The following is a 15,777-nucleotide window of genomic DNA, read 5'->3' as shown; positions in this document are numbered from 1 at the left end:
GAGTCCACATTTCAAATTGTTTTTGGAAACTGTGGACGTCGTATCCTCCGGACCAAAGAGGAAAAGAACCATCCGGATTGTTATAGGCGCCAAGTTGAAAAGCCAGCATCTGTGATGGTATGGGGGTGTATTAGTGCCCAAGACATGGGTAACTTACACATCTGTGAAGGCGCCATTAATGCTGAAAGGTACATACAGGTTTTGGAGCCACATATGTTGCCATCCAAGCAACGTTACCATGGACGCCCCTGCTTATTTCAGCAAGACAATGCCAAGCCACGTGTTACATCAACGTGGCTTTATAGTAAAAGAGTGCGGGTACTACACTGACCTGCCTGTAGTCCAGCCCTGTCTCCCATTGAAAATGTGTGGCGCATTATGAAGCCTAAAATACCACAACGGAGACCCCCGGACAGTTGAACAACTTAAGCTGTACATCAAGCAAGAATGGGAAAGAATTCCACCTGAGAAGCTTAAAAAATGTGTCTCCTCAGTTCCCAAACGTTTACTGAGTGTTGTTCTAAGTTAATTATTATTTGCAAAAAAAAATAAAGTTTATGAGTTTGAACACCAAATATCTTGTCTTTGTAGTGCATTCAATTGAATATGGGTTGAAAAGGATTTGCAAATCATTGTATTCCGTTTATAATTACATCTAACACAATTTCCCAACTCATTTGAAAATGGGGTTTGTACATAATATATACATATTTGTATACATATATATACGCACAAACAAAGCTATACAGCAAGACTGTAAGTATATAAGGCTAGAACCAATTTGTCATGTTTCCATTGATTCTTATGGGGAACTCAGTCTGGTTTATGTTGACACGTGTTGTGGTTTTGTTAATTCAATCATTGTCGGTGGCATGTTTTTGTTGAAGCAGATCTGTGGTTAATAAAAAAAAAGGGCAGAAAGACGATTGGGAGGGGCAACAAGAATGTTCAAAGCTTCAGCATGAGTAGGTCAAAGGTCAATCCTTAATCTTCCTTTCCACAACTAAGAAAATGTGTCTATTAAAATTGAGCACAATTGGAGGAAAACCATGTCAACAAAATGTTGTAGGTCCAAAAATCCTTTATTATCACCCATTCTTCCCTTCGTCTCTGGCCAAAGTCACAAGCAACTGCTAATGTCGACAACTGCTTAAGTCAGCCAGATTGAGGTATGTGGACTCAAAAGGGTAGATAGCATCACACAGCAATATGGACCCAACATGGAGTCACATGAGAGCTTAGCTGAGAATCCTTCTGCGCTTGCAGATGATCATCAAAATGATGATGATGCTCCCTGATCCGCCTAGTCCATATTTGTAGCATCACGGCTCTTCCGACGGCTTTTCCGCAGGGTCAGCGGCCACCTCGAGAGGCGTCTCCGTTTCTGGGAGGCTGTCGGGACTGTCTAGCCACAAATCCACCGACTCCTGCGTGTCGAAGAACTCATCATCCGGTCCGTCTGGGGACAGAGGCGTCTGGGTGCTGGAACCCGCCTCGCTGCTGCTCTCTCGGAGCTCCAGCAGCACGGGCAGCGAGCTCGGGAGGCAGTAACCTTCCATGCGGCCCAGAGAGAGCTCGGTCAAAGCGGAGCAGGGCGGCCGCAAAGCAGGGTCCAAAACGCAGCAGCTGGAAAGGTCCACAGCTGGAGAAGCCACTTCCTGGTCAGGATTATCAAGTAGGCTGTCAGTACTGCTGCGTTCATCGCCGCCATCTTGTGCAGAGTTATTAGGCGACGGTGCTACTTCACAGGGGCTTGACATGCAGACGACGTTTGCGTTGAGAACTTGTGTCAGCGTTGGGGGCGCGGGCTGGGAAGGAAGGTTCTGAGAGGAATGGGTTTCCTCGCTACTTTGAGGAGTGAGGGAGATCTTATCACTGAAACTGAAACGTGGGGAAGTGTCGGCTGTAGTGGGAGAAGACGGTCCTGCACTGGAAACTGTACTGGAAGGACCGCTGCTGTCTGCAGGAGTACAAGAGAAAAGCAAAGATTAAACATGAAATCTTTACCTCAGGCTTTGACGACCTGGTAATATTTATGTATTTATCTTACAAACCACTCCGAGTTGCTGGTAGCAGCATTCTGCATACAACCACCTGATTATCAAACCAGTAGGGGTGGGTGAATCCGTAAATTGGGTTCTGGTATCAAATCGATACTATGGTAATGGGATCAATACGTTATAGTTGCAGTTTTCTCATCTGTACATCCAGCAAATTTTCCTCAGCATTTATGGGACACAGCGTCTCTCCTAGTCCGTCAACAGTGTTGGGTAGTAGCTCGTTACATGTAGCCAAGCAACGTAGCTTAACTACATTTCCCAGTAGCTTGGCAGCAGCTTTGCTACTTTTTAAATGAGTAACCATTTCCGTAGCTTAGCTATTTTTAGACCCATGTAGCGAGTAGCTTAGCTACAAAGCTACAAGCTACAGAAGAAGAGCGAGGGAGAACAGAAAGAGAAAATAAAGAGAGAAATGGACTAGTGCAACTCCAAGGGCAGGGGACAACATGTACGGCAAAAATTAATGATGACTGGTTTGTTTACGTATAAGAACATCCGACATCCGTTGGTTGGTTTGCTATGATGAGTCACGATTGGTTAAGATTAGGGCAAAACATTACGGACAGGCCAATCAGAGGCAAGATAGGTCATGGAACCAGGAAGGGAAATCACAACAGACACGCACATCCCAAATGACGACGAGAGAGTTGGAGAAGAGAAGAAGGAATATTCAAGAGGGCGATTTATATATTTTTTAAAAAAAATAGTGGAAGATGGCAGAGGGATTCTCTTCCTTAGATTTTTCTTTTAGCGATGTAGACAACGTCCAGGAAACCCACAATGCGTCTACTTGGCCACATTTGGACAAATGTATGTGTCTGGATAAAACAATGGCCAAAACATTAATTTTAGTTGTTTACCATGTAAGCCCAAATCAAAACTGCTCTCGACATGGAACACACATTTAGGAACACACATTAAGGTGAGTTGAGTTCAAAGTTTTACTGCGCAAAACTATTATCAACTATACATAATAAAACATCACTTACTGTACAAGGTCTGCTGTCATTAAGATTTGTATCTTGTTATATTCCCGTTTAGATGAACAATGACTAATAATCCACGCAAAAAAAAGAGAGGTGGCGCAAAGCAGCTTTTCGTGCCGTTCTCGCCATTACCGGGTTTAAATTGGCTGTCAAAATGTACCAACTTGTTGGAATTTGCCTCAGCCCTCTTCTATTCAGGTGAGATGCATGATTTATGATCTACAATAAAATTCCAAGGAGCAGGCAAGCGAAGAAGGAGCTGACCACTCGATGTAAACATAGCAGCAAAAACTGTTGATCACGTTAGTTAGTTTGTCTGCGTTAGCGATTATAATAACAATATCACTAATACTTGGTCCATATTCAAGTCATGAAATGTAAACAGATCTATGGTTATTTATTCGGTTATATGGGCAGAATAGAAGATCTCCCATTGGCTCCGCTGTAAGCTGTTTTTTTCCTTTGGCCAGGTTTTTGTCTTTATGCCACTGTGGTTTCTGTTAAAACAGTAATTTATCTTGTGCTGAAAAGTCTCCATTCAAGTATACAGTATATTGCAGTGTTTATTTATCATTATTATTGTTTCACTGCCTTTTATTTAATTTGTTTCCTGTGTTTTTTCCCTCATTTTGTACATGGTAGACAATGTAAAATAAATGTTAAAAATCCAGACAAAGAGCACGTTTGTAGCAAGTGTTTATTTTAATAAACCATCAAACTAAGCATTTGTCTCTTGTTTGGTAGAAAGTTGTACATTAAGTTATAATGTAGCTTTCATGTAGCAAGCTTCTTTTGCCGTGTAGCTTGCTACACAATTCTCTACATTTAATCAAGAGTAATTTGTAGCTTAGCTTACTACATTTTCCAAGTAGCTTGCCCATCTCTTGCTTTACTGTTCACTCAGGCACACTTTGCCCCATACTGCTCCATTTATTACTGACATTTTTTTTCAAAAATATCTGCCTTCTATAGAAGTTTTTCAAATCTAACTATCAACCAGCATATTAGTGTTTTGAACATCATCCACACTCTCATGTAAGACATGAACACACACCTTTTTCCATTTTCTGTGCATTCTAAATCTGTAAAAAACTGCTAGTACAAGGTGACTAACAATGTAGGTAATGGGATTTATCTATTCACACAGATATCAGTGGTTAGAGTGCCCGCCCTGAGATCGGTAGGTCGTGAGTTCAAACCCCGGCCGAGTCATACCAAAGACTATAAAAATAGAACCCATTACCTCCCTGCTTGGCACTCAGCATCAAGGGTTGGAATTGGGGGTTAAATCACCAAAAATGTTTCCCGGGCGCGGCCACCTCTGCTGCCCACTGCTCCCCTCACCTCTCAGGGGGTGATCAAGGGTGATGGGTCAAATGCAGAGAATATTTTCGCCACACCTAGTGTGTGTGTGTGACAATCATTGGTACTTTATTCTGCCTGTAAAGCACTCAAAAAACCCCACCAACAACGCACCATTTATATGCTGTGATCTGCATAGTAATATTAAAGTGTAGAGATGTAACGATTAATGGAAATAATGATAACCGCGGTAATACTCCAGACGTCAAATAATTCATTTTTTATTAAAATTATCGAAAAACCATGATTGATAACTGCCCTTTGATAAACTAACGGACTGGCTGGCACCAGACTTCTAGCTGAAATGCGAACATGAAAATAAGGAACATTAACGTCTTTCTCCACTAAGAAATTACATACCTCATTTTAAACTTATAAACACATTGCTGTCTCGGCTACTAAGCTAATCAATTGTGCACATTGAACCAACAAACGGTGCTCTTTTAGAACAGAGTGATTGTACTTTACTCAAGGGAATATGAGACCAGAAGTGTTTTTATGGTGCGCTCAAGGACTGCTGAGCAGAGTAGAACGCCACAACACCTGCCAAAAATAATGAATAATAACAATAACAGGTTTTATTTGTTAAACCCTTATTATTTAAATATATATTAAAATGCTACAATAAAAAATTAAATTTAAAATAATAAAAGCTTAGCCATTAAAAAAGATAAAACACTAAGACTAAAAGACTATCAGCGAAGCATAAGAAACACAGGACATGCAAAGTAGCGTGTTTTCTAACAGTGTGTCTATTTTAATTATTTAAAAAATAAACTTGTTCGAAAGACTTCAGTGTGTGTATAAGTACTTTTTAAACACATTCAATAATACCACAATGATAATGATAACATTGATATGAAATTGAATATGAATTACATCCGAACTACAGTGAAATTGTTATTGAAAGCGTCACCGTCAAACTACATTTCTAGCGTAGTGACACATCACCTTGCTCACACTGCTCCTCCGCCCACTAGCGAGTAGCCAGCTGCTTGCTACTAGCTAGCTTGAGATGCTAATAACATTGTGACTCGCCATAAAACAAAGAACAAGAAGCTTGACCTGCTTCTGTTGCTGCTAGATTGCCTATGAGTTAAAAAATGGGATGCTACTTTAAAAATCCTCACTGTATAGAAGAAGGTTGGGGCACCAAGCTGAGAAGTTGATCAACTTTTAAAACATCCACGTTACCAACTTGATACTCTGTATATGGCACTCAACAAATGGAACACAGTACAAAACCAAAGTAACATAGAAGAGCGAGGATAATTCTGAATTTAGCAGCTCAAGTCTGTGCTGAAAAATACAACCATCCCATCGGTCGACATCCAAATGAAAGCAGACATTGTAAGTCACTATTTTATGTTCTTATTTTAAACGCTAAGCAATATTGCTACATGATAATCTCAGAGGTTCTCACAAAGTCTGCCAAGATTACAATGCAATGTTTGCCACTTGCAAAGATATAAAATCGTATTTCTAATAAGTTCCAGAGTTTTAAGAGCTACGCACCTATTTTTTTATTCATCGACTAATTTCAATTTTAGCATTATTAATTAAATATTTTCTAATTTAGTTTAAAAAATATAAAAAAATACTATTTAATGTGTGTGAATGTGAGTGTGAATGTTGTCTGTCTATCTGTGTTGGCCCTGCGATGAGGTGGCGACTTGTCCAGGGTGTACGCCGCCTTTTGCCTGAATGCAGCTGAGATAGGCTCCAGCACCCCCTGCGACCCCAAAAGGGACAAGCGGTAGAAAATGGATGGACTATTAAAATAATACAATGAACTTCAATCTACACATCCAGAGGGAGTTTTCATCGTGGCAGGGTATTTTAATTAAGCTAACATGAAAACTGTGTTCCCTCATTTCCACCAATATGTGAATTTTGCAACCAGGGGTGGAAGCACGCTGGACATGGTGTTCAGCAATATTAAACATGCGTATAAAGCTGCACCACGCCCCCACCGAAAATCCAGCAATCGGAGTGTTGCTGGTTACTGGGGTTCAATTCCCACCTTCTACCATCCTAGTCACGTCCGTTGTGTCCTTGGGCAAGACACTTCACCCTTTGCCTCTGATGGCTGCTGGTAGCGCCTTGCATGGCAGCTCCCGCCATCAGTGTGTGAATGTGTGTGTGAATGGGTGAATGTGGAAATACTGTCAAAGCGCTTTGAGTACCTTGAAGGTAGAAAAGCGCTATACAAGTACAACCCATTTATCATTTATTTTATTATGTGTGGAGGAGTATGCAGAGTCTGTGTCCGCATACATTCAGAAGTGCATGGAGGATGTCAGTGTGATCAAGAACATCCCCACACGGGTCAACGAGAAACCCTGGATGAACACTGAAGGCTCGGAACAAGGCTTTTAAGTCTGGTGACATGGTAGCATTAAAAACAGCCAGAGCTAACCTGAACCGTGCCTCTAAGGTTGCAAAGCGTGCTCAGTCAGAAAGTGCAGGACTTCTTCGAGAACCCCAAAACACTAAACGAATGTGGCAGGGCATACAGGTCATCACGGACTATAAAGCTGCCCCCCGTCCCTGTGACAACAGTATCAGCTTCCTAAATGACCTTAACAACTACTTTGCGAGGTTTGAGGCACTTAACACCACTCCGGCGAGAAAATCCATCCCTCGCCCTGATGAGCAGCCGCTCAACCTGGACATAGCGGATGTCCGGAAAACCCTGAGGAGTGTGAACCCCCGGAAATCACCGGGACCTGATGACATTCCGGGCAAGGTGCTTAAGGGATGTGCAGACCAGCTGGCTGGGGTTCTCACAGACATCTTCAACATCTCGCTGACCCAGGCTGTGGTACCATCATGTTTTAAGACGGCCACAATCATTCCAGTGCCAAAAAACCCCACAATCTCCTCCCTCAATGATTACCGCCCCGTTGCACTCACCCCCATCATGATGAAGTGCTTCGAGAGGCTGGTAAAGGAATATATTGTCTCCAAACTTCCCCCCACATTCGACCCATACAAGGTTGCTTATCGCCCTAACCGCTCCACAGAGGACGCCATCTCCTCTGCACTCCACCTGAGCTTAAAACATCTGGAAGGAAAGGACACACAGGTGCGGATGTTGTTTCTGGACTTCAGCTCAGCATTCAACACCATCATCCCACAGCACTTGGTGAGCATACTGGCCCCCCTTGGATTCAGTACCCCCCTTTGCAACTGGCTGCTTGACTTCCTCACAGACAGTCCCCAGTCTGTGAGAGTGGGCAACAACACCTCCAGTGCCATCTCCCCGAGCACCGGCTCCCCCCAGGGCTTCATCCTGAGTCCGCTGCTGTTCATGTTGATGACCCATGACTGCTGCGCCAGGTCCACTACTAAATCAAATTTACAAATGCTAAGCCGGTACTAATAGGGACTGTTTATAGACCCCCTAATCAGAGTGATTTCTATGGGGCTTTGGAAGAATGCTTGGCGGGGACAGACAACATGGAGAAAATTATAACTGGGGATCTGAACACAGATATTCAACGCAAAGATGCGCCTGTCTTCAGATCCTTCAGCAAGTTTTGTAATCTCCACGGTCTTTCCCAGCTAATAGCGCTACCCACAAGGGTGTGTGATTCCACCCAATCAACCATAGATCTCATTCTCACTTCAGACCGGCCTAAAATAAAAAATAGTGGGGTCATGATCTGTGGTCTTAGCGACCACTATCTAACCTTCTGCACCCGTAAAATAGCTAAACCTAAAGCCAATGGCCACATAACAGCCCAATCCAGATCCCTCAAAAAATACTCCAATGACAATTTCAATTTAAAATTAGATGAGTGGGACTGGTCCCCTGTGCTCGCGAGCAACCTGGTCGATGTCGCTTGGGATCGCTTCAAAACGGCGTTCCTAAAGATACTAAATGACATGGCTCCCGTGAAAACAGTCAGGATCAAAGCCCGCTCGGAACCATGGATGAATCCGGACCTATTAGCTGCCATAAAAGACAGAGACAGGAAATACTCTGAATACCAAAAATGTAAAACAGAAGTAGATAAACAACCCAATAATATCAACCTCAAATTACTCCTTTCAACTCTCAAAAAGCAATGCAATAAATTAAGAAATAAGTCAACCAACCTGACTAAATCCTTAAAAAAAAATTACATTAACGACAAAATAGAGGAAAACACGAATAAGCCACGTGAGCTCTGGAAAATTCTCAACAACCAGCTTCCTGGTTGCAGCCAGAAACTTAAAACAAGACTCACCAACATCAGCATCAAGGAGGGTGACTCCCTCATTACAGACAAAATGGAGGTAGCTAGCAGACTTAACGCCTTTTTCACCAGCATAGCTGCAACTCTTGTCAACAAGCTGTCCCACCACTCTGGTCGCTTTGGTGTAGAACACATTAAAGCCTTCTACAGAAAGCTAGGAGTATCCAACAATGATTTCAAATTAGAAATGGTCACAGCTGATGAGGTGTTTAAAAAATTGAGCGCGCTCCACCCTAACAAGGCCACCGGTCTTGATAATATTCCCTCCAGATTCCTCAGGGACTCTGCCTCCATCATTGCCCCGATCATCACGCACATAATAAACCTATCAATTACACAAGGCCAAGTACCAAAATATTTTAAGATAGCAAGAGTAACTCCCCTCTTTAAAAAAGGAAGCAAATTGGAACCTGGCAACTACCGACCTGTTTCTATTCTCAGCTCCATTTCGAAAGTAATGGAGAAAATAGTTTATGAACAGGTCGATAGTTACCTTGCCACTAATAAACTCATGTACAAATTCCAATCCGGCTTCAGAACTAACCACTCCACTGACACATGCCTTCTCTATCTGACCGACCACATCAAACATGAGGTGGACGCGGGCAAATACTGCGGCATGGTCATGCTGGACCTTCAGAAGGCCTTTGACACCGTTAACCACGCTATACTGTTGGATAAGCTCAGAGCAATCGGATTTAACAAAACCTCTTGGAGCTGGATGCAGTCTTACTTGGAGGGGAGGGAGCAGGTGGTAGAGGTGAACGGCACCGTGTCCCCCCCCCTCTCGGTGAACTGTGGAGTCCCCCAAGGCAGTATATTGGGACCTTTACTGTTCCTAATATACATAAACGACATGTCATCGGCATGTGACTGTGAATTGTTTTTGTTTGCGGATGACTCTGCCCTGCTGGTATCCGGCAAGGACAAGTCACAGGTGGAGAAAATCCTCAGTGCTGAGCTCTGTAGAATTTGCACCTGGCTCGCTGACAACAAGCTATCCATCCACTTGGGTAAAACAGAATCCATCCTGTTTGGGTCCCACATCAAACTTAAGAGAGTCAATCACTTCACCATAAAAGTAGGTGACAGTGTCATCACCAGGAAAGATGAGGTCACCTACCTAGGTTCCATTCTAGAGGCTAACCTTTCCTGTGATAAAATGGCAACCAAGGTAATCAAAAAGGTTAACCAACGAACGAGATTTCTCTACAGAATTTCCTCTCTGGTCAACAAAAGCACCTTGAGGATTCTGGCGGGAACTCTCGTTCAACCCTTTTTCGATTACGCATGCACCTCCTGGTACCCTAGCACCTCCAAAACCCTCAAATCTAAACTCCAAACATCTCAGAACAAGCTAGTCAGGTTACTTCTAGACCTCCACCCCAGATCCCACCTCACTCCTACCCACTTCTCTAAAGTGGGCTGGCTCAAGGTGGAGGACAGAGTTAAACAACTTGCACTGAGCCTAGTCTATAAAATCCGCTACACCTCCCTGATACCGAAGTACATGTCAAACTACTTCCTTAACGTAAATGACCGCCATAACCACAACACCAGGGGGTGCTCCACTAACCACGTTAAACCCAGATTCCGAACTAACAAAGGTCTTAACTCATTCTCTTTCTATGCCACATCAATGTGGAATGCGCTCCCAACAGGTATAAAAGAAAGGGCATCTCTATCCTCCTTCAAAACCGCTATAAAAGTTCACCTCCAGGCAGCTACAACCCTAAACTAACACCCTCCCCGGATTGCTAATAATCAAATGTAAACAATCAAATGCAGATTCTTTTTCTTATGCCTTCTGATCTCTCTCTCTCTCTCTCTCTCTCTCTCTCTCTCTCTCTCTCTCTCTCTCTCTATGTCCACTACTTGATGTCCATATCCCCCCCCCCCACCCCACCCCCCCTCCACACTCCTGATTGTAAATAATGTAAATAATTCAATGTGATTATCTTGTGTGATGACTGTATTATGATGATAGTATATATGATAGTATATATCTGTATCATGAATCAATTTAAGTGGACCCCGACTTAAACAAGTTGAAAAACTTATTCGGGTGTTACCATTTAGTGGTCAATTGTACGGAATATGTACTTCACTGTGCAACCTACTAATAAAAGTCTCAATCAATCAATCAATCAAACCACATTGTGAAGTATGCGGACGACACGACAGTAGTGGGCCTCATCCGTGACAACAACGACATGGACTACAGGGAAGAGGTGAAACATCTGGTTGAATGGTGCAGAACCAATAACCTGGTCCTGAATGTTGACAAAACCAAGGAGATTATCGTTGACTTCGGGAAGCACCAGTCCAGCCACGCTCCACTCTTCATCAACGGCACAGCGATGGGGATGGTAAGCAGCACCAAGTTCCTTGGGGTGCAGATAACTGACAATATAACCTGGTCCCTACACACTGGAGCTCTTGTAAAAAGAGCTCAGCAGCGCATACACCTTTTTGCGTCGGATGAAAAGAGCACAGTTCCCTCCCCCCATTCTACAGAGGCACTATAGAGATCCTGCTGACCAACAGCATCTCTGTCTGGACTGGAGCCTGCAATGCCTCAGACTGGAAGTTTCTCCAGAGAGTGGTGAGGACGGCGGAAAAGATCATCAGGACTCCTCTTCCTCCTATCCAGGAGAACGCAAAAAGCCGCTGCCTGACCAGGGCTCAGAAAATCTGCAGAGACTCCTCCCACCCCCACCAAGGACTGTTGTCACTGCTGGACTCTAGAAAGAGGTTCCGCAGCCTCTGAAGCAGAACCTCCAGGTTCTGTAACACCTTCTTCCCTCAGGCCGTAAGACTCTTGAACGCATCATAATTATCCCCTCAACTCCCCCCAAAATGTATTAACTCGCTGGAATAAAAAAGACAATTCAACATACATCCATAAATGTGGATGCATATGGAAAAATGCAATATATTTATCTGTACAGTAACCTATTTATTTATTTATATATGCACCTTATTGCTTTTTTATCCTGCACCACCATGAGCTAATGTAACGAAATTTCGTTCTTATCTGTACTGTAAAGTTCAAATTGGAATGATAATAAAAAGGAAGTCTAAGTCTAAGTCTAAGTCTTTTATCTTACATTTTGACAGCTCTTTTTTGCAGTGTAGTGGTGGAAAACACAACATGCTCTCTCTCTCTAGCTACCAGTGCTATGTGATCTGTGAAATCAATGCACCCAGGGAAGAAGCTTTGGTAAAGCTTAAAATGACCAAAATACTTTAAATGTTAAATTTTATCATGAATGTGCCTGTTACTGCATTGCATACATACTTACAGCATGTGTATAAAACTGTGTTTTTGGACGGTTTTTATATGGCTTTAGAGGCAGAATTGATTTTTACCCCATTACCTGCATTATTCTAACGAGCAGATTTTCTCTTTTTAGAATGCACAGAAAAGGGAAAGACGTGTTCTTTTCTCACATAAGGATTGTGAATGGTGGGGAAAATTCCCCAAAATGCGTAGTTTCCCTTTAACATTTAATGTAATTGGCTACATTAAATATTACATTATATTACCGGTATTTGGTATAGAAATGATAATACAGAGTTACAGAGGCTCCTAATTCAGCTGCTGACGTATGTGGTAACATATTGTGTCATTTTTCGTTGTATTATTCTCTTAAAACTGTTATTAATCTACTTGTTAATATCTAGTTACTTTCTGTTCTAACATGTATCTATCGACACTTCTGTTAAAATGTATTAAGATCGTGTTTTTCTGTTGTTTGGATACTTGACATTAGTTTTGGGCTATACTACAAATGTCAGTATCAGGCCAATACCAAATAGTTACATGGGCAGAATGGGTCATACCAATATTGATACTTAAAATGTTCAAGATCATTGAATGATTTAATTTTTGATCACTTTTATAATCAGACAAAAATACAGGATGGCAATGTGACAATATCAATTCAAGTTTGTGTTTTTTCTATTTCCTACAACTGGCTCTGATTTAAATCCTTGGTTTTTGCTCGTAAAGCCCTCCTGTGTTCACAGACCTATTTCTTGAGTTTGTAAACAATAACAAAAACAACAAAGAACATTTTAATTTAAAAAAATATCGACTTATCTGTGGTATCAAACTGATACTTGGTATTGTTTCTGTTGTTATCGATCTGCCCACCTTTGTTGACATTCAAGAGCTCTAGCTTGTGGTTACCTTATCCTCCTAAGGTGTGTAGTTCAGTATGTTTAGCTAATCATTGTCATCCAGGGAGGATACTTGTAAGAAACAGTTTATTTGCCGCCATGGAGGGGAGGAATGTGGAGTTAAAAGGGGCTTTGCACGGTGGAGGGATGTTGGCCGCTAGGAAGGACGCTCCATTGCATTAACGATGCGTTTGTTCGCTTGTCACGGTCAAATTTGCAGGACACAGCTAGAATGTGTCATTGACATGTGTTATCACAATATAACAATGGTATTAAAACCTCTATTGTCAGCCAAATGTATATCTTTTATACCGTATAGTCAATATTGCGCAACCCAAAACCCCAACGTTTTTTTTCTGGTCTCAAACTGGGATTTGCTTTTTTCCTCCTTCTACCCCCAAGTTTACCTTTTTTCCTACCTTTTTTACAGGGCGCCGCCTGTGGCAACCCATCGGTCTTCCTGTTCTGTCTACTCTGTCTACTGTTTGTCTGTTCTTGGAGGGGTTGTACTGTAAACAAATGTTGTTATAAATTTTAGGTGCAATGACAATAAAGTTCCATTCCATTCCATTCCCTGATGTCAATAAAATCTCAACCAACTAAACTTTCTTATGACGTATAATACATAAATAGTATTTTTTTTGTCTTCAAAAAAATAAACAATGTTAGATAAAAGTATGGCTGTTGGTCATTCATGTCACAAGCAAGTTAGTTCAGCTTGGTTTTTATACATACAGTAAATACCAAAGTGAGCAGTATTTTTTTTTAGTTCCTTCTTAGGAAGAATCTCTAAATAGAAGCATGACAATGGAGAGTGATGTTGCAGTACTCACACCACGGAGGCTTGTCTGAACGAGACCGGAGAGACATGGATGAGGAGAGGACTCTGTGGGGGATGTAGGAGTCCCCCGACGCATGGTTGTGTGCCCCAAACATGGCCGACAGAGCTGCGGAAACCACAAACCAAATACAATAAAGATGTTGTAATGACTTTAAATGTGATGTCTAACCTCTGGTAGTCCTGGTGTGTGGATCCCCTGCACACTCGCACACACTTGTGAGGAACTCATTGACCTGTTTGAGTGACAGAGAGTTGTGCAGTGTTTCCAGAGGATAAATGGAGGGCACCATGGAGCATCCTTCAAAGCCTGTGGCACAAGAAAGACCCACAAAGCTTATCAGCTCTTATTTGGACTGAGTTGTCAGAAAGGCAAAAAAACATAACAGTTACTTTTCAAACATGGCGCTTACACACCCTGCTAGTTTCAGAATGCATATTGAAACACAATTCGGACTCCTACCGTTTTTTACAGTTCATTTCTACAACAACACACAAAACTATGGAAGGCTCATTTGCATCAGGAAGCAGATCCAACAGGCTCATTAGTCAGTGCTTCCACACATGCTTTTTTCTACAGCTGCAACACCACATCTCACACGTGTTATTGAAAGGCAGTTCATCTGCCATTAGTGGACAACCAAGCTGCACATCACAGGTACTTGCAACTCACAAAGCATTAAGCTTGTCTTTGTCATTTAAGGACTCTAAATATATGCACTAGTGTACAGCAACAGAGCAATCCCGCCATGCCAATTCCAGTCTTGCGGCATTGGTCTGTGTCAGTTTTCGCAAAATGATTAGCAAATGTATACAACGGTGCAGTTTTAATGTGGTATCACGGCAGTAGTTTTTTTGATAACACTGTAATACCACAGCATGACACAGAGGTGTATTGCAGATATTTTTGTATTACAACACCAAATTGTCTTTTTGTAGGATAGTTTGAATTGGAAATGTTTACCCTGGTTCTTGTGTGCCGGCGTAACAAAACCTCCTTTTCATTAAGCAGAAGGGTCGCAAAATAAGCCAAAGAAAATTGCAAGTGTGAGCACTTTAATACAGGAGTAGAGAAACACCATTGAATTCAAGAAATAACTCGTAGCAAATTACAGAAGTGGCTCTACCTTCGCCATCAAGAGTCTTCAATAAAAAGGTATAATTAATGTTAAATGTTTGTTTATCCTTTTCAGTCGGCATTTGTATGTATTTTTCATCGTTTCCTGCATGAAAAACTATAATACCTCTGTATAAAAATGTATTTTATTTGTACAGAATTTTAAGAACCGATTAATTATATTTGCAATATTTCTTATGGGGAAATTGATTCTGTTTTCATACGATTTGGTCTCCGTAACACTTTTTGGAATGGATTACAAATCAACTTCAGAAATTCGAGGTACCACTGTAATTATTTCAGTAAAAAACATTTTTTTAAATAGTCTTTAAATACTAAAACCTTGTTCTCATATAGAGAAGAAGCAGCCATTAACTAGTTCAATTGACTAATGTAAGCGCACCAAACTGGATTCAAGCAAGATACACTTCACTGGCCCCAGTGTCTGTAGATGATGTGGGTTGCCTGTATGATCGCTCCTGCACAAGTGCGCACACACACACACGCACGCACGCACGCACGCACGCACGCACGCACGCACGCACACACGCACACACGCACACACACACACACACACACACACACACACACACACACACACACACACACACACACACACACACACACACACACACACACACACACACACACACACACACACACACACACACACAATAGCCCAACCTCGACGTGTGGTATACTCGACACAATCGTTCCAGTTTAAAAATTAGCACTGCCACCTTGCATAATTATATATATATACAAAAAATACACAGAATGATGCAGTATTAAATTACAAAGTGATGATTTCAGTATCAGCCCGTGGTAGATGGCAGAAGGAGTCAGAACTGGCCCAATGTGACGGAGCCCTAAAAAAAGCTGCCGTTAGTTGCATGCCCAAGATGAAATGTCAACATCTCTCACAATAAACAACGAGATATTGTTTCAGTGTGGACAATGTATTACTAGTACATTTGGATTCAAA

General features: G+C 41.9%; 1 protein-coding gene across 8 annotated transcripts in view; it reads right to left on the bottom strand.

The window, feature by feature from the left end:
- Positions 1 to 677: 677 nt before the first annotated feature.
- ppip5k1a (diphosphoinositol pentakisphosphate kinase 1a) overlaps positions 678 to 15,777 on the bottom strand; it is a 138,024-nt gene continuing 122,924 nt past the window's right edge. For 6 of the 8 annotated variants that reach the window (XM_062030465.1, XM_062030467.1, XM_062030471.1 and 3 more), the window contains 3 exons: positions 13,848 to 13,985; positions 13,671 to 13,784; positions 679 to 1,960 (listed from right to left, as the gene is read on the bottom strand). In XM_062030465.1, the coding sequence (XP_061886449.1) occupies positions 1,323 to 1,960; positions 13,671 to 13,784; positions 13,848 to 13,985 (890 nt within the window). In that variant the 3' untranslated portion in view covers positions 679 to 1,322. Of the gene's footprint in view, positions 1,961 to 13,670; positions 13,785 to 13,847; positions 13,986 to 15,777 lie in introns of all 8 variants that reach the window. The other 2 variants (XM_062030466.1, XM_062030468.1) reach the window with 2 other exon arrangements.

Source organism: Entelurus aequoreus, linkage group LG02, assembly GCF_033978785.1.
Source record: "Entelurus aequoreus isolate RoL-2023_Sb linkage group LG02, RoL_Eaeq_v1.1, whole genome shotgun sequence".
In the NCBI taxonomy this organism is placed as follows: Eukaryota; Metazoa; Chordata; class Actinopteri; order Syngnathiformes; family Syngnathidae; genus Entelurus; species Entelurus aequoreus.
The sequence above is the reverse complement of the archived record's forward strand: the minus strand, read 5'-3'. Positions and strand labels throughout refer to the sequence as shown.